This window comes from Podarcis muralis, chromosome 16 (assembly GCF_964188315.1).
Source record: "Podarcis muralis chromosome 16, rPodMur119.hap1.1, whole genome shotgun sequence".
Taxonomy (NCBI): Eukaryota; Metazoa; Chordata; class Lepidosauria; order Squamata; family Lacertidae; genus Podarcis; species Podarcis muralis.
In genome coordinates this window covers 15,896,000-15,923,642 of record NC_135670.1, presented here as the reverse complement: position 1 = coordinate 15,923,642, position 27,643 = coordinate 15,896,000, and the positions used below count along the sequence as shown (strand labels likewise).

The 27,643-nt window shown below is 49.3% G+C and overlaps 1 protein-coding gene across 1 annotated transcript; it reads left to right on the top strand.

The window, feature by feature from the left end:
* Positions 1-229: 229 nt before the first annotated feature.
* On the top strand, positions 230-14,505 carry EEF1G (eukaryotic translation elongation factor 1 gamma). The gene is made up of 10 exons (XM_028709636.2): positions 230-357; positions 2,082-2,240; positions 3,561-3,624; positions 4,226-4,368; positions 5,470-5,613; positions 6,820-6,949; positions 8,585-8,771; positions 12,868-13,040; positions 13,156-13,280; positions 14,172-14,505. The coding sequence occupies exons 1-10, from the start codon at positions 343-345 to the stop codon at positions 14,328-14,330; spliced, it is 1,299 nt and encodes a 432-aa protein (XP_028565469.2). The 5' UTR covers positions 230-342; the 3' UTR covers positions 14,331-14,505.
* Positions 14,506-27,643: the final 13,138 nt, after the last annotated feature.

Genomic DNA, 27,643 nt, shown 5'->3' with positions numbered 1-27,643 from the left:
TATTATACATATGCTCAATTACTAAATCACAACCACGTCGACGCATTGGATTTCCCCACATGAATTTCGATAAGGCAACTCTCACTTTTAACCTATCCAGCCAGTGAAACATCTTTTGTTTTTCTTATCTCTGTGCTCTAGCTGTCGCCGCCCCCTCCCACGTGGCGCCGTCCGCCCCCTCCAGCATTGTCACTATGAGGCTCCGCCCCTCTCCAGTGACGCACTATAAGAGAGGGGGCGGGGCGTGCGGGGCCTTGTGGTCGCGCTCGCTGGATAGGCCGCGTTCCGACTCGCTTTACGGCCGCCTCGCGCGACGCTCCTCCTTTTCCTTTCCTCGCTAAGATGGCGGCGGCCGGGGTGAGCTCGCGTTTACACCTGGGGGCCCCTCGCAATCCGTTTGCATCCGACTTTGGGGGCAGCATTTGGGCGCCGGGAGTGGGGCACATAGAATAAATGACCCTAGCCAGTTGTTTTGGGGGGGATATTGCTGGGGAGAGGCGGTTGGGGTAGGAGGAGAGGGGCAGGAAGGGCCGAGGTGGGAGTGTCAGGGATACTTTCTTTCCTCCCCTCCCCAATTCTAATGTCATTCGGTTCAGGCTGCCTCTCTGGGGTGGCTAGACTGTGCCAGGGAGTCACATGGGAGATTTATGAACCTCGCCGTGGGAAGGCTATTGGTCTATCTAGCTCAGTATTGCTTACACTGACTGGCAGCCGTGGCTCTCCAGCGTTTCAGTCTGGTCTCTCCCGGCCCTAACTGGAGATGCTGGGGCTTGATTTGCATGCAAGGCAGATTCTCTTACACTAAGCTGCGGCCCTTCCCCATAAATTGATGCCCCTGGTGTGTTTGTAAAGGCCTTGGTAATGTTTCCATGCTGTTTCTTATTTATGGGGTGCAGGAGTGTTAAAGGGACTTCGTGTGTGCTGGAATCATGGTGGGGGGTGTGTTCTGCCTGCCATTGATCCTCTGTGTGTAGGGGCAGTCTACTGCAGAATAGCAGGCAATTTGGAGAGTGAACAAGTAGGATGGGGACTCTTGGTTTTCTGGCATTTCCTGGGATCATCCCTGGCTGCTGCTGAGAAATTAAACTAGTGGGACTCTTAGACAACCTAAAGAGCAATAGCTCAGTGATTCTTAGCCATGGTGGGGCAGTGAAACCTCCATGTTTAGCAGCAGTCTATGCTGAAGAAGGGAGACTCTTGCTTCTGGCTGTCTGGTGGTGGGAAAAGAAAGCTGGATTAAATCTAGATCTGGTCTGAGGCCTTGATTAGGTGTGTCAGAGGAGAGGTGGGCCTGGTGCCTTGTTGCACTCCTGGGGAGCGGTGGGAAATGGCTTGTGAAATGGGAGTGGGGGCTTGTGGGTCGGAAGTCTTGAGTGCAGAGCAGGATACAGGAGAAGTTGGGTAGCCTGCTTGGCGCTGAGTTCAGGGGTGGAGCATCTTTGCATACAAAAAGTTGCAGGTTCAAGCCTCAGCACCTTCAGGTATGGCTGGGAAAGACCCCTGGGTAAGATCCTGGGGATTAGCTGCCGGTCAGTGTAGCAGAGTTAGATAGAGCAGTAACTTGACTTTGTAAGGCTGCTTCGTGTAGAGTTGGAGTGGGTTTTTGTGAGGGGGAGACTAGGCTGATGGAAAAGCAGGCTGCAGTGCGACCTTTTGGAGACCCTGGAGGCTGCTCATTGGTGGGTGTGGCTCTGTGGTGGAGTGAGTGTCTAGTTTATATGGGCAGTGGGGAGGGTGCATACAAGAATAGAAGGCTGCTGAGGTTTCTAGTTCATAGTGATGAGATAGCATTATGCTGCGGGTGTGGTAAGCTCAAGATTTCCTACAGTACTGCAGTGTCAGAGTTGCAATGACTCAAGGCAGGAAATGATGTATGATGGCAGTGTAGGATACTACAACCGTAAGATCTCGTACGGTCAACTGTAAGCCATTAAATCTCTGGTTCTAAAATAGCACCACTTGAAAATATATTGGGGGGGCGTTTCCAGAGAGCAGGAGCTGGTGTACTGTGCTAGGAATCTTCTCTTGCATATCAAAGCTCTGTTCTGCATTGTGTCTTACACTGATCCTTTCTTTTGCAGACTCTTTACACCTACCCCGAGAACTGGCGGGCGTTCAAAGCCCTCATAGCTGCCCAGTACAGTGGCGCCAAGATCAAGGTCCTCTCCACCCCACCACAGTTCCACTTTGGGCAGACCAACAAGACCCCGGAGTTCCTGAAGAAATTCCCAGCTGGGAAGGTGAGTGACTGGCCCCACTTGGGCTGATGTCTTCCAGCTGCCTCTCCTTGCTGAGAGTTGGTGAAAGGGGAGCTGCCTGCAAGCCTGCTGGGGTCACCTTGGCTTGTTCCCAGTTTGCCAGGAGGTGACTGTGCATAGTGGCAAAGGTATTCTAGATATGCCTGGTAAAAACATCAGCATCCCTACATCAGAACTGCCTCCACAGTCAGAGACAGCAATGCTTCTGAATGCCAGTCGCAGGAAACCACAGGAGGGGAGAGGGCTCTTGTGCTCTGGAACTGCTTGTGGGCTTCCCGTAAGAGGCATCTGGTTGGCCATTATAAGAACAGGATGCTGGGCCAGATGGACCCAGCAAGCTCTTTGTTATGTTCTTAATATGTATATTCTGCAAATAAGTTGGCAAAAGTTACTACAAATTACTGTAAGCCTGAGAAACAGACTGTGTCCTGTGGGCAGGCAGGAGAGGGAGGAAGGACAATGCTCTCTCCATCCCTCCTCACTTGGTCTGCAGGGAATTCCTCCTTAGGTATGACAACTCGGCAAGTGTAGCATTTATATAATGTATTGGCCTGAATATAAGCAGCACTTCTTTCCAGATTCTGACTGTGAAAAGTTAAAAGTGCAGCTTATATTCTTGACCATACAATACCATTGCCGAAACAGCTGCCCATGATGGTCGTTGGGAGTGCAGGGCAACGGCACCCGTCTGCCTCCCCCAAGCTGCTGAATTTTAAAGGTGTGGCTTATATTCGGGTACGGCTTATATTCGGGCCAATATGGTAAATACATTTACTACAGTGTTTATATAGTCATGTAGAGAATATTGTTGCACCCAAATGTTTGTTTGGCATAATCCTCAAGAGCTGCCACTCTGTTCTGGGTGAGGAGTCACAATCCTGAAAGTCTCGTGGGGCTGGGAGAAGCTGCGTGTTGAAAAGGTTGGGCTGAACTCTCCCAAACATGCTTGTTTTCTTAGATGCAAGGAGTTGTGTTTTTGTAATAGGGAAGTATTCAGCCTCGCACCTGCAGCAAGGTAGCCTCACCTCTTGACTTCTGGTTACAAACAGGGCCATTTGTACAATCCAGATTTGGTATTGCCATTGTACCACTTTTGGAGTGCTGTGCATTGATTTCTACATGCAGTAGTGATGTCAAATTTCAAGCTATAATTTTATGCGTATTTTGCAAGCATCCAAGAGTGGGGATGAATTGGTCTTGGTAGGGGGGCACTAGCTGGCTTCCTAGCGTTGTGGGTGCTTCAAATGGGACCTTTGCATTTGACCAGCCAGTGGCTTGAGAGAGGCTATTTTTCTTCCATAGGTTCCAGCCTTTGAAGGGGACGATGGATTCTGCGTGTTTGAGAGCAATGCCATTGCACACTACGGTAACCCCAGTCACCTCTGTCTGCTTCTGATAACAGAAAGTGGGAGCAGGGTTTGTGGGCATTGAACCAAGAATTCCTTGGTTGGGGGCTCCTGTTCAAGGCAGAAGGTTTGAGGTTGGTTGACTGCTAGTGGCAGGTGCAAGGGAACTGTGGGTGGCCTGGGGCAACTGCCAGTTCTTGTTATGCCACCTTCCCTCGCTGTCCTGAGTTTTGCACTTGCTCACTCTTCCAAATTGCCTCACCTGCTTTCTTAAGAACTACAGATGAGATTCTGAATACAGCAGCATAGAGGCTGTCCTTGAGAGGCCCTTGTGACCATCCTCTCTTACCCTCCTTCCCCCAGGTCATCCTTTTGCAGACAGGTCAACATCTTTTGTTTGGCTTTCGGAAGCTGAGTTTAAAACTCCTCTGGTTGTTTTGTTTCTGATTTACTTTATCCTGGCTATTAAAGTTTCATTTTTTTTATCGCAATTGGTGGTTTTAGTCTTTGCCTTGGGGGAAATGCACAGAAAGGCAGAACAAGAGTCTGATGGATAAGATAGAGGTAGGGGTGGGAAGACAGGTCTTTGCCTTTGCAGTAACAGTTGCTTTTCTCCTCCAGTCAGTAACGAGGAGCTGCGAGGACCCACCAAGGAGGCAGCTGCCCAGGTCATCCAGTGGGTGAGCTTTGCGGACAGCGACATTGTCCCTCCTGCCAGCACGTGGGTCTTCCCCACGCTGGGCATCATGCATTACAACAAACAGGTGAGTGCTGGACGTAGGTGAAGCTGCCTGTGCACAGTCAGGCCATTGGTTCACCTGGGGTGCAGCGTTGGGGTGGCTCTGGCCCTGCAGGTTTTGCTGGACTACAACTCCCATCGTCCCTGGCTGCTGGGGCTTCTGGAAACTGGCATCCCAACAGCACCTCAAGGGCCCCTGCAGGTTCCCCTTGCTCTAGTTCTGTGAGGTTTCTGGCCAGTTATTTTCCAGCAATAAGGGTAATTCTCCTGGACCACACTTACCTTTCCTGTGCCAGGTGTCATATTATGTCAGGCAGCAAAAAAGTTCAAGCCACAGCTGCAAAGAAAGTGTCAGATGTGACAAGTAAAAGTACTACATTAGGGAGAAAAAATGCTGAATTCTGACTTCAGAGAGAACCAGCAGCCGACTTAGACTGCACCCTCGATTCTTCCTTTGCAACCCCAGTTTGCGCTGTCATATGATTGGCAGGCGGGATGCCCCACCTACCCATCAACATGGGCCACAGAAGGTTGGCTGTGTCTCAACAGGCCCTGTTGATGTATCCATTTCTCTAGCTAGCCCTGATCGAGCCACAACACGTTCTGCAGGCCAGATGGCTTCTTTGAATCCCACAAGTAGCCTGCTGCTATTTCTCCTCCCCTTGACAACTGGTACTCAGTGGTGGTAAACTGCCCCTGAATGGAGAGGCCCCATTTAGCTGTCGTGCATACTAGCAAGCTAGACTCCTCTGCTTGAGAGGTATTTTAAACTGGAGGTGCTGTGGATTGAACTCAGGGGTCTTACATGTGCTATGCATGTCCTTAAACACTAGGCAGGTGTTCTTTGTTCGTTTAGAGCTGGAGGGACAGGACAGGCACTTAAAAATAGAAGATGCACTCCCCATCTTATTTCAGAGTTGCATATTTAATTGGTTCATGTTAAATGCATTTTGCAGTGGATTTTTGTATAGCGGGGGTGGCTGTCTATTTTCCTAGGGTTTTTATCCTTTTTGTTGTCTTCTGAGTGCACTAACTCAATCTTTTATTCAGGGTTGTTTTGGCTGCAGCAGATTCTGCTGTCCCTTCAGGATTTCTTTCTAAATTGTGCACCCCCCTCTCTCTCCAGGCTACAGAGTATGCCAAGGAGGAAGTGAAGCGGATTCTGGCCCTCCTCGATGCCCATTTGAAGACCAGGACGTTCCTGGTGGGGGAATGCATCACACTGGCTGACATCACGATTGTCTGCACACTTCTCTGGCTTTATAAGCAGGTGAGTTCCTGAGAGCTGGCTGAGGAGCACGGGACAGAAGCGTCTGGGCATGGTGGTAAACCTACTATTTCCTGGCACGGTAAACATACGTGCTATTTGCTTCTAGTAGGTATTGGGGAGGGGCAGCAAGATTCCACTTCTTTTGCAGTTATATAAAAAATTACTGATTTGGTTATACTATTAGAAATGCATAGGCAGATAATTATGAAATTATTGTTTAATAAGTGAACTGTTTATATTTCAACAACTTTTCTGCTGTACTTTATTGGAAGGAGAAAACAAATCATTTCCTTAATAACAATTTTCAATAATTTATTGAACTAAAACAATAACATTATAGCATATGTATCCATGTTTGTTAACTGATGTGGTTAAACAATTTTTTAAAAACTTAGACTGAGTTTTAGCACATATGAAAAACTTAAAACAAATCCTTATTTCCTGATGAATAGCCTTTGGACTATAATGTAACTTAAATAGAAAGCTATCTTTAGAAAGATTTTTCCTCCAAAAGCATTTTGTTTTAAAAATCCAATTTTTTTATTTAAAAAACATTGATTTTTATCCACCCTGGTTTAAAAGTGAAAGCTTCTAACCTTCTTTAAACTGATGGAAATGAAGGGGAAACATGGTAATGTCTCCAGTTAGCTGAAGAACTGTCTCCTGCTGATGTAAGATGGAGCAGGCTTGCTCCCTGTTGCTCCAAAGGGCAGAACTGGAACAGGTTGGTGGAGACAGCAGGGAAGCAGATGTCACCTGCAGGTTTGGGAAAGCTGCAGCAGTGGGACAGAGTCTGCTTCAGGGGGGCTCTCCATTGGAGGTGTTTAAGCTAAGGTTGAGGCCACAAATAAGGGATGCTGTAGTTCAGCCTTTCTCAACCTGTGGGTCCCCAGATGTTGTTGGACTACAACTCCCATCACTCCTAGCTAGCAAGGCCAGAGCTCAGGGATGATGGGAGTTGTAGTCCAACAACATCTGGGGACCCACAGGTTGAGAACCGCTGCGTGTAGTTGCATACTTCATTGAACACAGGGTTGGTGATCTCTGATCCTCCTTGTCATGTGAAGTCTGCGGTTTATTCACACAAGCTGCAAACCATTTGTGTTTAATTCAGAAGTCACGGTCTTATGCAAGCTGCTTAGCCCAGACCAAACTGGCGGGGGATGAGCATGTGCCACTCAATCTGGTTCCTCTTGCTGTCTTCAGGTTTTGGAGCCGTCCTTCCGCCAGCCGTACGAAAACGTCAACCGCTGGTTTGTGACCTGCATAAACCAGCCTCAGTTCAAGGCTGTCTTGGGAGAGGTGAAGTTGTGTGAGAAGATGGCACAGTTTGATGGTAAGGGAACTAGAGGCCTCTACTTAAATTCATATTTTGTTGTTGTTTTTTTAAATGGCTTTAAAGAGTTTGTGAATTGTCCTTGCTAAAAAGTGGTGATTTATAAATTTAAAGAAATGTGCTCTGTGAGAACTGGTGTATTGGGCAGTCCTCGCCCTCTCTGGTTCTGTTCCTTGTGCTATAGAAATGAGACACAGGTGCAGAAAGATGACATCTCTCTTCCCTACACCATCTGCCCTCCTGGAAAGTGGGGTGGTTCAGAAACTAAGACCCTCTTTACTCTGCTCCCAAGGAAGGGCATGGTCTGCCTTACTGTGTTTCTCTGCTGGCAGCAACATATGCTTAATCACAAGTGACTGTTCTTAAAAAGCTCACCAGTGTTATCTGCAGATTCAGCTACCTGATCTTAGACGAATCAACCCAGCTTGGCTTCTTAAACCATTAATCCACCTTCCATCCTTATGCTTTTTCAGATCTGCTGACTTGGCACCTCTGCGGCCTTAGGAATTAATGAAATCTGCTTGCTGAAATAGATTAAAATAAGTCTTGAGCAGAGTAGAAAACTAGAAGGTGCTTTTGAAAAACTTGGTGCTGTTTGGCTTGGCAGCCACAAATTTATGACCGGCCTACCCAAAGAAATTGCTTGGAATTAACAACAGAGTTGCCATTTGTACGTACCAATGTGCTGGCTTATTTTTATTTATTTATTTCATAAAAATTTTATAACACTTGATGGCTAAGGAAACCCCCCCCCCCCTCAAAGAACAGTTCGCGAAAATAATAAAGCAATAAAATTATCAGTAAAAACAGTTAGAAACAGCTATTTAAAGCATTTGAAAATTAAAATCTGCAATAAGTGTGAAAAACCAGATACCTAAGCATCTAGGCAGGTTTGCCTAAGCAAAAAGGTACAGTCGTACCTTGGAAGTCGAATGGAATCCGTTCAGGAAGTCCAGCTTCCAGAACTGCAGCCAGTCGGAAGCTGTGGAAGCCCCATCGGACAGGGGAAGGCTTTGAAGAACATTCAGAAACCAGAACACTCACTTCCAGGTTTTGATCGTTTGGGAGCTGATTTGTTCGGGAGCCAAGACTTCCAAGGTATTTAGCTGTTTTCCGAAAAAAGTACAGCAAAGAAGCCTGACTGGTGTTAATAGGCAGGGAGTTCCAAATTGTGGGTGCAAAATGGGCATTATGTGTCCCCTGTAAGTGTCAGTTTTGCAAATCCAGGTGGCTGAGTGGGCATATATGGGGTAAGGCACTCTCGCAGGTAAACGGGTCCCAAGTTGTTCAGGGCTTCATAGACTAATAGTAACACCTTGAACTTGGCCCAGTAGCATATTGGCAATGAGTGCAGGTCTCTTGAGCCCAGGTGCATGCAGACTGGGTCTCACCCCTGTCAGCAATCATGCACTCCAGCTGCAGCTTTTCCAGATCAAGTGTATGGGAAGCCCCACATTGAGCACAATGCAGTAGTCTCTTCTTGGAAGTAAGTAGCTTGGCGTGGGTGTGGCCAACCTGTGGCTCTCCAAATGTTGGGACAGCATTTCCCATAATCCCAGGTGATTGGCTGGGGTCAACATATGACATTGCCCCCGCCCCACACACCTTTTTCCTCCTCATTCCCTCTCTGTGCAGCCAAGAAGTTTGCCGAGAACCAGCCCAAGAAGGAGGTTCCCAAGAAGGAGAAGCAGCCCAAGGAGGACAAGAAGTCGGAGAAGAAAGAGGAGAAGAAGCCCGAGCCCGAGGAGGAGATGGACGAGTGCGATGAGGCCTTGGCCTCCGAGCCCAAATCCAAAGACCCCTTTGCTCACCTCCCCAAAAGGTGAGGCCCTGCTCGGGGTGGCGGTGATGGATTGGGAAAGCCTTGGAACGGTCCTCTGTTTCTGGATAGCTGGAAAAAGTCCAGGTGCCAGATAGGACTGGGCGATAACTGGTTTTCAATATCGTGATATATCACCAGCTAAACATTGTGATATTGATATATCATAATATCTGAAATAAGCAAGGAACCATGCAGAGGTGAACAGGACAGTGTCCTGGCAACTGCTACTACTTAAGGGTCTAAAACTGATAAAATGATGGTATTATCAATCATCTCAGCAGCAGGCAAGCCAAAATGCATCCATATGAGACTTTTGGTTTGGAGCTTGACTACCAAATGGTGGTATTCAGGACAATCCAAAGGATGGTGATGAGTCATAGTGAATACAAATAATTTGGGATTGCCAGACTGCCAGCAAAACTGAAAGTCGTGTTGGGATGCATTTTGGCTTGCCTACTGATGAAACTGAGAGTATAACATTTGATAATGTCGTTTATCTGTTTTAGACTCCTATTGCAGTGTTTAGCTGGTAAGTTATGATGTTGAAAGCCAGATATCGCCTAGCCTTTACACACATTGTGATTTGTGATATTTTGCCAGCTGAAATATTATGAAACGATTCTCATAATGTGTACTTCAAACCATTTTTGCATGCTATATCGATACATCGCCCAACCCTAGTGCCAGAGAATTGTACAAGCTTGGAGGCAGCTTAGCAAATCAGTTCTGAGTCCCTTCCACTCTAACACCCCTCAGAAAATCCCAACTTGTGATCATGGGGAAGTCCCAGAGCTGTGCAAGGCACCAGGTCTTCCGTCTCCCAGCCACTTGATGTTTTATTTCGCTGTTTTGGAGGCTCCTCAAAATTTCCCGCGCGTTGTTCAAGTGGTTCTGCCTCTGAAATAAGGTCCAGAAGTTTTCTTCTTTTAAAAAAAATGTTTATGTGTTCTAGCCAAGCTTTTGTTCCTGGATTGTTCCTAAATCCCGTGACTGACCCTTGTTTTATGGGTGATGTCAGAAGACATTCAGGGCTGGCTGCCATTGGCATAGGCCTTCTGTTCAGAATCCACCTCTCCCTCAATTACTTGCAGGGAGTGTCGGGCCGCATCCCAGGGTGTGCAGCCCTTACAGGCTCCCTGTGTGCAGCTTGCATGGAGTGAGATGGAATACGGAAGGTTTTCTGTTGAGGAAAGTTGAGGTGCCCTTTCCTGAATGACCCTCTGCTGCCTCCCAGGTGGTGCAGGCCCCGTTCTACGCATGCAAGCCGTCCCCCAGAACCCTGGCAGGGGGAGAGCAGTGTGCAGGCAAAGACCCCCCCCCCCAACTCTGCAGGGATGGCTTTCCAAGCCAAAGGGGAGTGTGTAGCTTGCTGCATGCTTCCCTTCTGTTTCAAAGGCTGTGGGTGTGAACCACGTTTCTTATAATGCAGAGGACAGTTGTGGGCCTTAGGAAAGGATAGTTCAGCTGCAGCAGGCTCTTGAGTTAATAGTAGATGGTTCTGTGGGAAGGATCCTGGCCAGCAATATTTTCAGGTGGTCCACACAGTGGACCTTGTAAAGAAGGGCAAGGTACTGTAGGGCTTGGCAAACGAACTTGCTTCTCTCCTTTGCATGTGGGGCTTGGCCAAGCACAGCAGCTCAAGTTCTGCCTGAAAGCAGTAAATGCAACTGGTAGAGCTAGTGGGACAGGCAGTTTATTCCTTCTCTCCTTCCCAGATAGACAACTTAGGAGATCTCATTCAGGGAGAAAAATTACTGAATTGGATTTATCGCTGCGCGCGCGCGCGCACACACACACACGCTATATATATATATATATATATATATATATATATATATATATATATATGCATGCTTCATTTCAGGTGCAAAACCAGTTAAACTGGAGAGCAAGCATATGCTTAGAACTTTGCACAGGATCAGCCCAGGGCAGAACCATCTCCTGGCCTCTCCACTCACCCAAGCTTCCCTTGTTTCCCTAGCTGTCTTTGTTAGACACTTAGGAGTCCAGACATGTTCAGAAAGTAAATCCCCCCACAGCAAGTGTTTCTGATTCCCAGTTGCTTAATAGTGGCTTAACAGCGGCTGTAAGAAAATAGCCTGCCCCCTAAAATTACAAGCTTAACTTGCACACTTGTTTAAAATCACATGGGTGCCCTCTCCTGGTTTACCCACTAGGGGGCAGCCAATAGCTGTGCTTTGGCTGTTCCACATCCCATGCCCTGCCACGTGCTAGGGCTGCTTTTGTGCTTTGCCCCAGCCAGGCCGAGCCCACATTCCCTGCTTGGGAGGAAGAAACACTGGGCGGCGGCAAGGAGCCTTGCTTCTTGGGTGGTTCGCCAACCTGGTGCCCTCCAGATGTTTGTGGCCGCAACACCCCTGTCAGCCACGGCTCTTGGAATGGCTGGGAGACCGAATAGCTCTGGCAGCAGAGTGTAAAGCGAAAGTGTCAAAACTTTAATGCGTGAAAGAGCAAAACAAGGTGGGGTTAGAAAACCGGGTTTGGCTTGGCCCCGGAAGATGGGAAGGGCCGTAGCTCAGAAGCAGAGCACCTGCCTTGAGTGCAGAAGGTCCCAGGATTGGGAGAGACTCCCTGGCTGAAATCCTGGAGAGCTGCTGCCAGTCAGTGTAGATGCTACTGAGCTAGATGGTCTTGACCGTGTAAGGCTGCCTCCTATGTTCAGATGTATGTTGTTCACCCTCAAGCATCTGGCAGAGGAGGCCTGTCCAGTCTTGGGTTGGGTGGGACAGCCAACTCTCTCCCCCCCCCCCCCATGTAAAACATGTTCCCCTGCCGAGCTGTATTCAGAGCATGGTGTGTTTCTACAAGAGGAATCACACCGCTAATATTGGCCTTGATGCAACACTGCAGCTGTTACCAACACAAACCATCCTCTGCGCCAATATACTCTTAAACAGTAGCTGACTTGTTTTTGGAAACCCCCCTCCCCTACCCCATGTGTTCTGTATCAGGCGTAATTAATAGCGTTCGTCATTCTGAAGGCAGATGGGTCATAATACCACTTGAGTTTTGGTTTGGTTTTTTTCATCCACGCGATCCCTCCCTTCTCCCCGAAAACAGGTTTTTCTAGATTTTCAGCTGGCTTTACCCCTTTGCAGTGAGCGTGAACTTGGATGTGGGTGGGCTGCGGTTTGGGATCAGCATCTTTGGGAACCAGCCCCATAGTGGGCTTCTACAGAATTTCTGCCTGTTTGGCTAAGAGACCCCTCACCCATGATGAACACACAAAAGTGGATGACTTTCTGGGAAAAGTCGTGGCAATGTCTATTGAACAAGGGTAGCAGCCATGCCTTCTGGTCTCCCATTTTAGGACAATCACCTTTCCTACAGCAGCTGCTCACCTGTGCCCCTCCCTCTATTCTTCTTGTGCAGAATGATGGATTGACTACTGTTCTCTCTACGCACAATTGCCTTTAGAGACTAGGGCTTTTAATTCCCCTGCCAGGCTGTTTATTGGGATGTCAACTGCTTTTTGCATCAGTTAGCTCCTATATCTCCAAGCTCATTTCAGAGTGCTGCTGCTAACGTTTAAGAAGTGCTAAACGCTTTGGGATGGGGTTTATTTGGAGGCCTGTGGGCCTGCCTGGACCTGGAGGTCTGCCTCAAGAGACCCTGCTGCTGCTGCTGCTGCTGCTGCTGCTTGTCGTTAAACAAGTCAAGTTGTCAGAGAACCAAAGATGGGGCTTTTTCAGTTGGGTGTCCCCTGCCAACACACACACAGAGGTAGAATTCCCTCCCCTAAAACTCCATTTGGCCCCTTCTCTTGTGGTATCAAAGTAACCCTCAAAAGCATCGCTTTAATTAAGCAAGAGTAGGTTCACTCTGTGCGGCAGAGGCTGAGTGGCATCTTCGGGGAAGGGCTATGGCTCAATGCCAGAGCATGTGCTCTGTGTGCAGAAGGACCCCCCAGGGTCAGTCCCTGCCTGCATCTCCAGGTATTGCTGGGGGAGGCCCTTGTCTGAAGCCCTGGAGAGCTGCTGCCACCCAGTGCAGGCAATACTGAGCCAGATGCGCCCCTGGTCCAACCCGACGTAACGCAGCTCCCTACGACCCTTTCCTGTCCTCTTCCCTTCAGCTCCTTTGTCATGGACGAGTTCAAGAGGAAGTACTCCAACGAGGACACCCTGACGGTGGCAATACCCCACTTCTGGGAGCATTTCGACAAGGAGGGTTGGTCCATCTGGTATGCAGAGTATCGCTTCCCCGAGGAGCTCGCTCAGACCTTCATGAGCTGCAACCTCATCACAGGTAAGCCTGCCGTGACCCCAGTCGCTGCCACCTCCATTGTTTTCTGGGCTGGCGGCCTCTGAGCTGGGTCAGATAGTCAAATGACCTCTTTGCTCCCTCTTTTCTTTCCTGGCAGGCATGTTCCAGCGCCTAGACAAGCTGCGCAAGAACGCCTTTGCTTCCGTCATCCTCTTTGGCACCAACAACGCCAGCTGCATCTCTGGCATCTGGGTCTTCCGTGGGCAGGAGCTAGCCTTTCCGGTGAGTTTGCGCCTCAGGGAGACCTGTGAGGAACCCGGACCTCTTGGGAGAGCTGAGCTTGATGGCTTCCCCAGCTATTTCTCTCGCAGGAGGGTCAGGGAAACGCAGCATTGCCATTAGCCGTTCTCACTGCAGCTCAAACAGGTGGCTCCTCATTGGATTTTTAGTCAGGCCCTCCTAGGCTAGATTTATGTCGCTTTCCCACAAGCAAGGAGCCACAATAGATTGATCAAGTGGGCAGCCATGCCAGGAACACTTTACAGCAGCCTTTGCCAACCTGTGCTTGCTGGGGGCTGATGGGAGTTGTAGTCCAACAACACCTGGAAGGAAGAAAAAGTGTGAGGCTATGCACACCTTAGCAACAGCCAACTCTGGTTGTCCCTTCACAGCTGACATGGGCCTCTCACCCACTGCCTCTTGCCTCATTGTAGTTTGCCTGGCCACAAGCCGGTGGAACTGCAAATTGCAGCGTGACAACCCTGCAGCATTTTTATTATATGTAAGAAAAGCAGAATACCATTGCAAACTGACTTCTGTTCACAATGGTCAGATCTGATGGAGAATATCTTTTGCCAACCTGGTGCCGCCCTGGTAGTTTGGACTGCGACTCGCATCAACCCTGACATATGGATCATACTTGCTGGGGCTGATGGGAGTTGTAGTCCAGAAACAACTTGGAGGGCACCAGGTTGGCGGAAGCAGCCTTAACAAGATTCAGTGCCAGTGTTTAAATATTTAAAGGTGATTTCCACTTTGGGCTTCGGCAGCAGGGGCTGATATGCCCTTGCAGTTAACGGGTGAAGCGGGGAGGGAGGCAGCCCCTTTATTTCTCTTCCCCCCCCCCCCCCCCCGCAGCCCATCCTGACTCTGCTCCCTCCGTGTCTCCTTCAGCTGAGCCCCGACTGGCAGGTGGATTACGAATCCTACACTTGGCGGAAGCTGGACCCGGAGAGCGAGGAATGCAAGACAATGGTGAAGGAGTATTTCCTGTGGGAGGGCGAGTTCAAGCACGTCGGCAAAGCCTTCAACCAGGGAAAGATCTTCAAGTGATGCGGCCAGAGAGCTGGCGAGGGGGGCGGGACTGTTCCTAAAACCATGGACCTAAGGAAGGGCGTCGTAGTCTCCAAAGGAGCGGTGAGAGCTCCCGCCACCATTAGAAACAACTCAGCAGGGAGAGACGTCGTGACATTCAAAGACGCGAATTAAAAACCCGAGTGTGCTAGTAGCTTCAGTGTCCGGTCTGTGCTTTGGGGGGGGGGGGGCTGTGGAAGGCCTCAGTGCCAGGAGGAGGAGGGGACAACGTTTCCTCTTGTGCTCCTCGAGGGGGTTACAAATAGTAGTTTGGCTTACAAGGCAGCCTCTTTCTACACCCCACAGCATGGCCCTTGCCCCCTGGCTGCTTCCAGCTCCCCTAGAATATGCCTGCCAGATAGAGGGGCCCCCTGATTTGTCCTGGGGTGGAGAAAGGTCAGAAACCAGTGAAAATTTCTCGCTTTACTTTTTCTCCATTAGCACAGGTTGGGAGCAGGCCCTGCTGTTCCTTTGAGTCATCTTGCAAAACTCAAGAGGGCCAGAGAGAAATCAATGTACAATTTTAAATATAAGAATAATGGAATCATTAAATAACTATATTTAAATAAGAGGGGAGAAGTCTAGCTGGTTTGCATTTTAAGAATGCCTACGTGAGCAGTTCTTTAACCCCTGGGGAAACGGATGTGTTTGCCTTGTGCCTAAAGGATAAAAGAGATGGGGGTGTCCATCTTGTGCCTTGTGCCTTCCAAAGGCAAGGAACAACACAGATCCATTTCTAGAATGGAACTAGATCTTGGTGACATCCAGTGCAGCTGAATCAACATTAGGGATGGATAAAAGGAAGGGCTTCTTCACACAGTATGTATTTAAACTATGGAACTCCCTGCCACAGGAGGCATTGATGGCCACCAATGTGGGTGGCTTTAAAAGAGGGTCAGAAAAATTCATGGCTCTGCCTCCACGGTTGGAGTCAGCAACGCTTCTGCGTTCCAGTTGCTGGAAACCACAGGACGGGAGAGTGCTTGGGTTCTCCTTGCAGGTTTCCCATGATGGAAAGATCTGGCCAACCATTATGAGAACAGGGTGCTGGACTAGATGGGCCACTGGCCCGATCCATCAAGGCTCTTAAGTCCTTGAAATGGGGAGGGGTGGGTGGAAGTGGCACCTTTATGAAGTTGCTAGACAGGTTTCCAAACCCTGACACACCCCTTTCCAGCTAAACCAAGGGAGGACAGTGTGGATGCTTTGCAAAGAGCAACACAGGAGCAGCTATGGACTCAGGGTGTGATTTCCCCCCGCTGCCGCCACCCATTTTCTTATCAAGGCTAGATGTAAGGGCCAAGGTAGAACACAAACAGAACCACACCTGTGGTGTTGATTCAGGCCTTGCCTAAAACAAATAAGATGGGCTTGTAAGCTTGAGTGTGGCTGACACCCCATGCCCAAGCAAGCAGCAAGGAATATCTGGGTATTCCACCATGCCCTTCTGACAGGCCTTGGCCCAAGAGGAAGGCTGAGCAGGTAACAGCCTGAAGGCCACTCCCTGCATCCCACAAAGGGCAGAAAATGGATTTAACATGCCACTGTTTTACAAAGGAAGCAGAGTCGGTGCATGGCAGTGTTGGCAACCGGCAACTGATATCCTTCCATTTCTGAGGCTCCGCTGGGACAAGCGGAGGAAGCAGAGAAGGCTCAGCCTGTCTACACTGACTGGCAGCGACTCTCCAGAATCTCTGGCAAGGAGACAATGACCCTGGGACCTCCTACGCGCAAAGCCCAGGGGCTGAGCTAATCCTGCAAGTCTTTCAAAAAGGAAAACAAGCTGCTGGTCCTCATGGCTTTTTGCACCAGGGACTTGGCAGCCGTTTAGGCTGGCACAAAACTATCAAGTGTGTTCTTGAAGGTGGTGGACTTCACTGGGGATTTTAAAGTGGAGATTGGATGGTCATGTGTCAGGGATTCTTTAACTGCGATTCCTGCATTGCAGGCATGGACTAGATGACCCAACTCTCTGATTCTATGCAGGCAAGGGGCCCTCCTGGTGTTTTCAGTGTTTTGAATTCAATTTGGCCCCCATGCCTCTCAGGGCTTGGCTTTTACTCTCCTGAAACTCAACGGGGGCAAAGTCTTGGCAGCCGAACTGGTTCGTGCCTTGGCCCAGAGAAATCCCCCTTGGAATTCTGCCGTTATGTAGCATCAAATCTCGTTTGCCCTCCCAGTTCGTGGCTTTAAAACAAAGGCTGGTTGAGGCCACAACATTCAGGGACAGCAGAGCCCTCAAAGCTGCCACAGTCACACTTAAGAGCCTCCCCGGGGCACCATCTGCCTGGGCAGTTGTTGGGTTAGAACAGGGTTTCCAGCAGCTTTTCAACTCCAACTCCCATCATCCCTACCTAGCAGGACCAGCAGGGATGATGGGAGCTGCAGTCAAAAAACTGGGTTATGGTTTCCAGACCCGGGACTGGGAGAGAGCAGGGTTCAAATCCCCTCTTGGCCATCACAAAACTCACTGTGTGACCTTGAGCTCAGTCTCGGCCAAACCTACTTCACAGGGTTGTTGTGAGGATAGACTGGGGAGGAGGAGAACTGTGCAGGCCACCTTGAGAAAAAGCTGGAACAGAAACACAGTAAACAAATAAAAGAAATGGAGGACATGAATTCGCTTCTGCTGCTCCAGGAGGGCAGTCCTCTCTGGGTTCACACCCATCCTAGGCAGAGACATCACATCTGAGCCTTGGGCCACAAAGCCACCTCTGGGAACCTCCTGCCCTCTGCCCCCTCCCCACCGGACTTCCTCTGTCCCCCTGGCTACCTCTTCCGCAACTTGGTCCCTCCTGAATGTGCTTGGCCATTTGCTTTTCTGGCTTGTTCAGGGTAGGGAAAGGGCTTAAGTTAATCGCCTCCATCTGGCTTCTTGGGGGCCCTCAGGAAGAGTGAATCATGCACGTATCCTGCTAGGCGGGTGGGGCCTGGCCGCAAGTGGCTCGGTATTTATCGTTCAGGGCCAAATGCAACGGTGGGAGGAAGGAGGGAGCCAGAAGGGCCCTGGAATGGAGCTCAACGGCCAGATTGGGACCTCTTTTCGAGGAGGGCAGTGGTGCCTGCTGTCCACCCCCAATGCCCTCAGTGGGGCCACATCCTGGCCCCTTAGCATGCAGCTGGGGGCTGCTGAGGCATCATGGAACTCATTTCGTCGCCTGCTAGCGCAGAAGGGTCTACCTCGCAAGGATGTGGGTGTGGGCACAGAGTTAAACGCATGAATTGGGAAGGCGGATGAGATGGCTATCCACTGCGCCACACTGCCTTTCTTGCTGTGCTTCAAGCCACTGCCTGGCTTTTGACATGCTTGCCTAACTAAGGAAGGACGGGGCAAGAGTTCGTGAGCATATAAAGAGTGCCTCTTTCCCCAAAGTTGGAAGGCTGCCGCCACCACCCATTGTGAACTGTCCTGCGTCAGATGAGTCCCCCAATCCCCGCACCTTAGCCCACCCCGCCAAAGAAAACATGCTGTCCCGGTTTCCATTCCCTGGGGAGGAAGGAAGGAAGGGCTGGCTAGAAGTGTAATCAATAAAGTTTAAAATTGCTCTGGGTTTAATTTTCCCTGCAGACCTGAGAGCTGCATTTCTGCAGTTCCAGATTTGAAGGTAGATTTGGGCTATTTAATTATACAACATACAGTAGTGGCACAGTTAGGTAATTAAAGGCTGGGCGTAGTGATTTTATGAGAGCCCCTCCCCCTTAAGATGACTTACTTTTCAGAAGTCAAAATGTGGCATGTCAGCCTTGCTACATTTTTGAGGGGTGGGGTTTCTCGTTCCGCTTAGTGGGGCATCTGCACCCAAACCCTATCCTGACAGAGCCACTGACAACACAGCATTTGACCCTTGTCCCGCAAATCAGAGCCCTCCCAATCCTCTGCAATCGCCATGCCCATTTTGCAGATGGAAAGACTGAGGTGCAGACAGAACATGGGCTCCAAAAAACCACCCAAGTTAGCTCATATCAGAGATGAGATCTGAACCGGATGTCCTTGCCACCTCATTTAATCTTGTTGCTTTTCAGCTGCCATAGAAACAAGTTTTGGGTTTGTTTGTTTTTTAAAACACATTTCCTCTGGGTTTGTTTTTTTTTAAAGCATCTTTCTGTATGAACCACACATATTTTAACAACAAAAATAAGAGATGTGGACTTGGGGCTAAGAGCAAGCGAAACTGCGTAATTTTATGTTCCAGTTTTGTTTGTTGGCTTGCTGCGAAATTATCCTCTGGTGGGGGAGGGAATGGAAAATTATGGGGTGGTGGAGGGCGGGGCGGGGGGGAGAGCAGCAGCAAATATTTTGGGGGTGGGGGAGGGCCGGGGCACGGCTGGATCAACAATTCCCTTCTCTCGTTTTTTAACAACTTGCTGCAATAAATTCTGTGGCTGCTTCTGGAATCTGGGCCCGGGTCCAGAGTTCTTTGATAGGGCTGTTGAGGGAAGTTCAATGTGTGTGTGAGAGAGAGTGTAAAAAGAAAACCCAACAACCCCTAAAATGCGGGGATGGTGGAGTTAGAGCCCAAGTCCTCTCCTCCCTTCCATTTCTTTGCGCTGATCCGGCAGCCAGTGGGGCGCTTCAAGATGGACCCCAGCTGTGGGGAAGGGGAGGGAGCCCTGGCCTCCGGCCAGGACATCTGGCATCCATTTTTCCTCTGCTGAACCGCAGCCCCACCCAAGCGCCGTTCTTGTGTGTGAGAGATCAGGCTCTCTCGGCAGTGACTCATCCAGGCACAAGATTTTTGGAGAAGGGCAGAGCATGTGAGCTGCTCTCTCCCCGCTTGCTTCCTCGCAAGGGCCTGGATGCTGGGTGGCTGTAACTCAGCAGTTCTTGAATTCTGCTCTTCCTCGGGTCGACTCCAGCCAATTGCAGCTCCCAGCTGTCCAGAGCTGCGTGGAGGCTTCAGGCCCGCCAGTATTTGGAGAAGTTCTGAGCACGTGCAGAGTTCCCATCACCACAGAGCAAATTGCCCTGCTCCCTTCCCAATGTCTAGAATACCTGCACCTGGAAGTGGAGGCTCCCGCCGGCTAATAGGCTTTGGAAGACTCTCCCCTCCTTGAATCTGCCCAATCAATCCTAAGCCACATCTTGTGGCAGTGAGTTCCAAAGGTTTTTATTCCCATTAACCACTTCATTTTTTAAAAAAAATGATATAGTGGTATACAAATCATTTTATAAATAAATAAGTTAAATGGCACGTCCCATAAAGCAGTACTTCCTGTGTCCTGTCACAACACAGGGTTGCCATCTCTTTTTCTGGCTCAGACCCCTCTGCCTTTTTAACTAATGTTAAGCCAGGGGAGAGGCTTCTCCATCGTTCACCCACTACGAGATTCCATCCTTCTCTTTCCCTCACAGTAATCCAAACCTCCGCTAGCAACTTGCTCTCTCAACCCCAGAGCAGGGGAAGATTTTTTTAGTTCTGCCAGGGCTTTGAAATAAGATGGTTATTTACAACTCCTTCCCTATTGGAAGAGGGGGGGTGGAAGGCAGCAGCCGGGAGGAGGGAGGCTGAGTTCAGTTTATGGGGAGCGAAGGCTGGGGTCTGGCATAGATTCCTGCAGGCATCTGGCTTTGAGCAGCAGGGGAGGAATGCAGGCCTGGAATACAAGCCCTGCTGAGTGTGTGTGTTTTCCTTGGGAAGTGGCGAAGGCTCCGGCCAGAGAGCTTGGACAAAGGGCAGCCAGAGGAGAGGAAGAGAAAGCGCAGCTTTGAATCTGCTCCTCGGCACTCAGGGCCCCTTCGCTTGACCCAACCCTCTCCAGCTCGGAGAATTCTCATGGTGAGAAGCCACGCTAGTCCCTAAACTGAAAACTGCTGTGGTTTGGTGGCGGTCAGGTCCCCCTCGCTGCCACAGGTACATTAACACCTCAGAAGATGGTGGGCTCTCCTTTCTTGGCGGTTTTCCAGCAGAGGTTTGGGGGTCACCTGCCAGGGGTTTCTTGAGCTGTGATTCCTGCAATTCTGTGATTCTATATGAAGGCCTTGAGCGTCTTTTCTCAGCCTCAGTTAGCCACCTGTGAAATGGGAACCAAAATAGCTCAAAGGACAGCAAAGGCTGTGGGTGAAAACAAGACCCTTCCTTTGCAAAGGATCCTGCCCGCTTTATTTCTTCGCAAAGTCAGATTTTTTTTTACCTTCACTCTTCTCCATGCTGCAGAGGCCCAAGGCTGCTAAAAGCAATCGTATAAACGGCAGCATTGCAAAACCTTTTTTTTTTAAAAAAAAAAATCATGATTAAAAACAACAGCAAACAACTAAGAACAAGTGCGAATGAAAAAGAACATCAGATTGAAAACAGCGGCAGAAAAGGATCTCACTCTGACAGCTCAAAATCTTGCCTAAGCTGGAGAGTTGGCAAGGCAGAAGGTGAATGGCGAAGGGGACGGGTGAAGTGTCGGGTCAAGCGAAGGGGCCCTGAGTGCCGAGGAACAGATTCAAAGCTGCGCTTTCTCTTCCTCTCCTCTGGCTGCCCTTTGTCCAAGCTCTCTGGCCGGAGCCTTCGCCACTTCCACTTTGGTTCTCCATCCAGTTTGTACAAGACCCTTATTCCTCCTTTGAAGTTGCTATGGGTCTAACTCCCCTGTTCTTTGCTGGAACGTAGCCTCCTCGGTGGTGGCCCCTGGAAGGCTCCTGCTGAACAGAAGGGAAAGGTTATCACGGTCCGGTTCACGGGTGATCGAAGTCCCGGCAGGGGATGTCAGGACCAGGGGCAAGATGGGTGGGAGCAGGAAGGGGGGTCCAGGAGTCAGGAAGCCAGGAGTCCGAGGGTCATAGAGCCAGGAGTCAAGAAGCTAAGGGTCCAAGGGTCAGGAAGCAAGGAGTCACGAGTCAAGGGTCCGTGGAGTAAGGGGTCAAGGAACCAAATGCAGCCACGTGTTGCTGTGGCAAAGAGCTAAAGGGAAATGCTGACCTTATATCCCTTCCCAGCTCTTGCCACCAGGTGCTGTGAGTTACCAATTGGCCTCACCTGTGAGGCCGCGGCTTGCCTCTTCAGAACAAACTTTGGAAGGCCCCAGGCCTGGCTTCTGCATGCACACATGACAAAGGTTCTCCATCCCTGGGCTGGAGAGAGGTTTCCCTCTCTTGTAAATCAGGGGTCATCTAAGCACATTGAATTGGGCAGAAGCCTCAGGAAAGACAAAGGAAGTTCTTAACAACATCAGAAGAAGTCTGAGGGATCAGGACTCCAGCATCCTGTTCTCAGTGGCCGACCAGATACCTGTGGGAAACCCACAAGCAGGACCTGAGCACAAGAGCCGTCTCCCTGCCTGAGGCGTCTAGCAACTGGTATTCAGAAGCTTCTAACTGTGGAGGAAGAGCAGAGCCCCCGTGACTTTGATAGCCTCCATGAATTTGTCTAATCTTCTTTTAAAGCCATCCAAGCTGGTGGCCACCTCTGCCTCCCAAGGAAGTGAGTTCCATATTTTAACTGTGCACTGTGTGGGGGAAAAATACGAGAGGAGAAAAACTTTTATCTGCCCACTGTCTCCAGGCCAGGCGTAATTGTATAAACGTCTATCATGCCTGCTCTTCCTCTAAACAAACCAGTCCCAAATGCACAACCTTTCTTTGTGCATCTTGTGGGAGGGAGTTCCACAGTTTAATTTTGCGCTGCATGGAGAAGAACTTCCCTGAATGTTCCAACCTTCCGTTTTATTGGATGCGCCTGAGTTATAAGAGTGTGTTACGAGAGAGGGACAAAAGCTCCCTGACCTCTGGGGAAGAGGCAGCTTGTGGCACCGCCCCAGGGCACCTCCCAGCCTCGCCCAAGCCTTTTGTTTAGCAACAATGCCCGTGTTTTAACGGGCATCTTTGCCAGGCAGTTACAAGCTGCTGCTTCCATCTCCCTTGCAAACTTCTCTCTCTCCCCTCCCTCTCTGCCCGCCCCCAGTCTTGGCACCACTGGCAGGTCATGCCTGCTTAGAAGGCTGCCTTTATTTCCCCAGTTGATGAGAAGCACCCAATTCAAGCCAGCCAGCTTAGCAGTGGCAGTGAGGAAGGAGCTAGCCCCCCAGGCAGGGCTCTGGGGCTCATCTCTGCCCATCTGAAATGTGAATGTCATTTGCAATTGCCACACTCTGCTTCCTGCTGTTGTGCCCTGTGCGGCATGTGCAATAGGAAAGCTGTGTGTGTTTGCCTTCCCCTCCCCTTGCGCCTGTCGCAAGCCGGATGGAGCGGTGCCCGTCTGGCCTATGCTGGTTCTCCCTTTTCTCTGCCTGCGAACAGAAGAAGATAAGGTTGTAAGAAGAGGGCAACCAAAATGGTCAAAGGCCTGGAAACGATGCCTTATGAGGAACGGCTAAGGGAGCTGGGCATGTTTAGCCTGGAGAAGAGGAAGTTAAGGGGTGATATGATAGCCATGTTCAAATATATAAAAGGATGTCACATAGAGGAGGGAGAAAGGCTGTTTTCTGCTGCTCCAGAAAAGCGGACACGGAGCAATGGATCCAAACTACAAGAAAGAAGATTCCACCTAAACATTAGGAAGAACTTCCTGACAGTAAGAGCTGTTTGACAGTGGAATTTGCTGCCAAGGAGTGTGGTGGAGTCTCCTTCTTTGGAGGTCTTTAAGCAGAGGCTTGACAACCATATGTCAGGAGGGCTCTGATGGTGTTTCCTGCTTGGCAGGGGGTTGGACTCGATGGCCCTTGTGGTCTATTCCAACTCTATGATTCTAAGAGTCTGCTGGGTCCGGCCAGTGGCCCATCTAGTCCAGCATCCTGTTCTCACAGTGGCTGGCCAGATTCCTCCTTCATGGGAAACCTGCAAACAGAACCTGAGCACAAGAGCCCTTTCCTGTCCTGTGATTTCCAGAAACTGGCATTCAGAAGCATTTCTGCCTCCAACCGTAGAGACAGAGCAGAGCCATAGAACCACAGAATCATAGAGTTGTAGAGTTGGAAGGGACCACGAGGGTCATCTAGTCCAACCCCCTGCAATGCAGGAATCATTTGCCCAGCATGGGGCTCTAATCCATGACCCTGAGATTAAAAGTCTCCTGCTCTACTGACTTCAGCCATTGAAAGTGTTACCCTCCCTCCATGAATATGTCCAATCCTCTTTTAAAGCCATCCCAGTTAATGGCCATCACTGTCTCCAGTGGCAGGTAGTTCCATGGTTTAACTATGCCCTCCGTGAAGGAGGACTACCTTTTATGTCTCCCAGATCCTCCAGCAAATTGACTTCTGCGATGGCTGCTGTAGCTTCTTAAATATGGCCTTGTTAAAATGCTTCAAGGAGTTGAAGGTGAAGGGGAGAGAGGCACTGGCCATAACAGCTAAGAGGTTGTGCATCCATGTTCCTCTTGAGGAGCGGTGTGGCTGTCCAGGGTCACAGGAAGTCAAAGACCCATTGCAGGAAAGAAGAGCTTTTCAACCCCTGAAAAGTCTGTCTCCTCAGCCTTTGTGCTGAAAGGAGCCCATCTGAGTGAACTGTAATAAACGGAAATCTGCCCTTATTCCCTTATGGGGGACACAAGAGCCCTTATGGAGTCCTTTTTAGGTTCTCTATTGGTTGGAGAAAAGAACAGAGGCAAACCAGAGAATATTGAGAAGCAAAGCAGCTCGTAAGCCTGATCTTTATTGAACTGTTGCAACAGGGTGTTCCCCTCACACGCAGGAAAGGAGGAGGACCCAGAACCCAGGTGTGCCCGCCCTTATATAGACATTTTTAATTGCCCGCCCTGGAGTCCAAGACCACCCCCAGAAACATCATACATGAATTTATGGAGAGAAAAGATAATAAAAAACCAGTTAACAACTATTTAAAACATTTTTTTAAAAAAAATCAACAATAAAGTAAAAACAGTTGGAAGCAAATTTTTGCATTCATGTTAACGAAACAGAACCTCCATATTCAAAGGCAGTCTACCTCTCGATAATAGATGCTGGGAACAGGCAAACCGGGGAAGAGTGTCATTTTCATGGCCTGCTTTAGTGACTTTCTATACCACAAGTGGGGAGCCTGTGGTCAGGAATGAAGGGAGTTGTAGGGCAAGAATTTCTAGAGGGCAACACTTTGGCTACTCCTGGATTTACGCTGGAATGAGCATATTAAACCCAAACAGGTTTCTGAGCTGATCTATGCACCCAGGCATCACCCTCATCCCTCCCTGCAACAGCTCAGAATTGCGGTTGCCAATTTTTTTCCTTGACAAAGCTCCTGTGCTTTCTAATGTAGAAATGTAGCTTCTTTCTGTGGAGATCTGCCTGTAATGGTAGTGAGGGGACTGCACCTGTTGGTTTCTGCCTGTTTCAGCCTTCTCCCCCCCCCCCCATGCATTCCCTTCAGCCCCCTCCTCTTAACTACTTAATATCTCTTCTCATCTGGGCAATGAGAGTGGGACCATCCCCTCTCAGATCTTGTGACCATCTAATTCACGTGTCCTTTCAAGAAACCCCCAAATTGTTTAGCTGCTCCTGGACCTTTTACCTGCAGCCTGGCAGACGGAAAAGGAACTGGTGTAGCTTTTCCAAGCACAGGGAATTCACCCGCTTAATCCTGCTGCTACAGGCTGCTAAAAGCGCAGGAGCAGAACGAGTAAAAACAAAAGAGAGCGCTGGCAACCAGGAGGTGGAAAATGAGGCACCTGGAGCCCCACCAGCTCCAAATCTCCCTTGGCGATCTCTTCCGTGGGTGAAGACCCAAAGGCTGTTTTTGTCGCTCTCTCTCTCTCTACCCATGTGGCTATCCTCTCTGCCTAATGACAGGGTTGGTATCTCTTTCTCCACCCACGCCACTCTCTTGTTGGGATCTCATTGGCCTCACCACCCCCATCCTGCAGGACTGGGCTGCTCAGCCAAGCGAGTGGCACACCTGACTTGGCTCACCTGTAAAAGCTCTGAGAGGTAGGTGGAGCTGGGAAGAGACAGGGGAGACAGGTGGCCAGGTACAGGAAGGGGGGGGGGTTGTAGAAAACTCCCCCAGCTGCTAATTTTAGCCTGGCAGCATTTATCCACTGGGAAATGGGTCTCACCGGAAAAGATATTTCTTACTGACACATGAAGGCCTGAAAATCAGCCCTGCTAGAAAAAAATGGCCGTATAAACTGAGAACCTCTGGAGGTCAAAAAAATAAGGACAAATTTCCTTCTGTCTTGGTGTGGTTTTATTGTTCATGTTGATAATGCAGAACATAACCAGTCTCCCCGCCACCCATAAATGGTTGTGGATAATACAATAAAATAGGGACACATGCAGAGCTTCACAAATTAAGGTTTGCTGGAAATGCAGCTCACTGCCCCCCCCCCCCCCGATAATAAGGGCTTATCCATGTTAATGATGTTTTCAATTTTATAGAATTATATTCTCTACTACTACACCCAAAGGCTGAAATGTATTGTTGTGGTTTTGTGGGGTCAGTTTGGATGATGCCCTGAGTTCCTTCCAAATCCCGGGGTACTGTACGCAGGGAGGGTTCGAATCTGATAGAGGAGATTTGCTGAACTAAGTCAGACAAGTTTCTTAGGGAGACAGTGACCTTAGCTGGCCACTTAAGTGTCCTCATCAGCATCCCATAAGAATGAGCAGGTTGCAAGAGATGCAGCCAAGTGATGGTGCCCTCCAAGCCTGTGCCTGGGTCTCCTCCACCCACCCAACCCATCTAGCTGCTAGGGAGGAGAGCAACAGGCAATGCAGTGAATGTGAGCTGAGCTGGAAAAGCAGGCTGGAAGCTGGAGACACAGAGACCTGTTTGCTCTGTGCTGGATCCAAAGCTGCGACTAAAGGAGAAGCAAGATCTGTTGGGGTGTTGATGCTCTGAGCCCCTCCGTCCTATGCTCAGGTTGTAGAGATGTGTAAATAAAGCCATATATCCTAAAGACACCACAATCTCCACTGACCCTCATTCCAAGGAAACAAAGCCCTGGGACTCCTGGAGTCTCTCACCACTCAGAAATTGGGGTGGCATGATGTAACAGTATTATTATTAGAATTAGAATTTATATACTGCCCTATACCCAGAGGTGTCAGGGCAGTTCACAGAATTAAATCAAAATATAAAATCACAAAATACATAATCAAAATAAAAACAGCAACCCAATAGCCCCTTCTGGACCCTCTCCCTCTTTTGCCTCATACCTGTTTTCTGTGATTTTGTTCTATTCCTGATTTTGCATTTTAATTAAGAATCAATAAAGTAAAGAAAATGGATCTCGTGGCATTATGTCCTGTGCGGAGGCAAGTGTCAGTAGGTGGAATAATAATAATAATAATAATAATAATAATAATAATAATAATAATAATTAATAAATTTATACCCCACCCATCTGGCTGGGCATCCCCAGCCACTCTGGGTGGCTTCCAACAAAATATTAAAATACAATAATCCATCAAACATTAAAAGCTTCCCTAAACAGGCTGTAACAGCAAAATGAATTGGTTGCTTACAACCGGTTTGAGAGCCAAGAGAATAATTTGGGACACTCGTTTCCCAAAGCGTCCCCTGCAAATTGAGTGACTGAGTTCATAATCTAGATTTGAAAATGGGGAAAGAAAGGCAGTCAAAGTGACCCTCTGGATGGAACAGCCCCCCCAGGAGGACTTCGTAGCTCAGGCTTGGACAAATGTTCAAACGGGCCTGATTTTCTCTCAGAAATTATTCCGCTTTGAACACCACCCACAAGACGTCCCTGCTGCCACTACCCACAAAACTCCCCCCCCCCACTCTAAAATGCAGAACTAGTTATTGCGGTGTCTAAATAAAACCGTTGGACACGCTGCGGGTGAGTCACTCCCTGCCACAAGATTGTTTTCATGGAAGGAGAAGATCTTGCAGTTAGGGAAGTGGGCTGGGCCTCCGTCAGCCCTTGAGAGGAGCAAGGGTTTGGCAACTTAGCCGCTTTGGTTGGTGGTCTTGCCTCTAACAAGGGATCAAGGGCCTCCCTACCCTTTTTTTCGCGTTTAGTGGTTTGCCTCTCTCTCTCTCTTCTCCCCCCCCCCCCCCCCCAATGCCTAATGTTACAAACAGCTTTCCAGATTGCAGGCGGGGGCAATTGGGCTATGGAGATGAGCTTTGCAAGAGGAAGGCTGTTCTGTGTAGGCAAAGCTCCGGAAGCTGAAGCAGGGTGTTCATTGGGCGAGATCTGAATCCCTTTGGGCAACCGGTGCTCCTGGCAAGAGCCGCTCTGCAGGTTTCCTTGTGATGAAATAAGCTGTGCAGGATGTTACTTGCAGGTGGAATAGAATTTACAGAGCCCACAAAACATGCGACCAGGCGAGCCTTGCACCTGCCATAGTTCAGTGTTTCACATACCAAGAAGCAACTCTCTCTTTTTTTAAGAACTTGTTTCGATGCT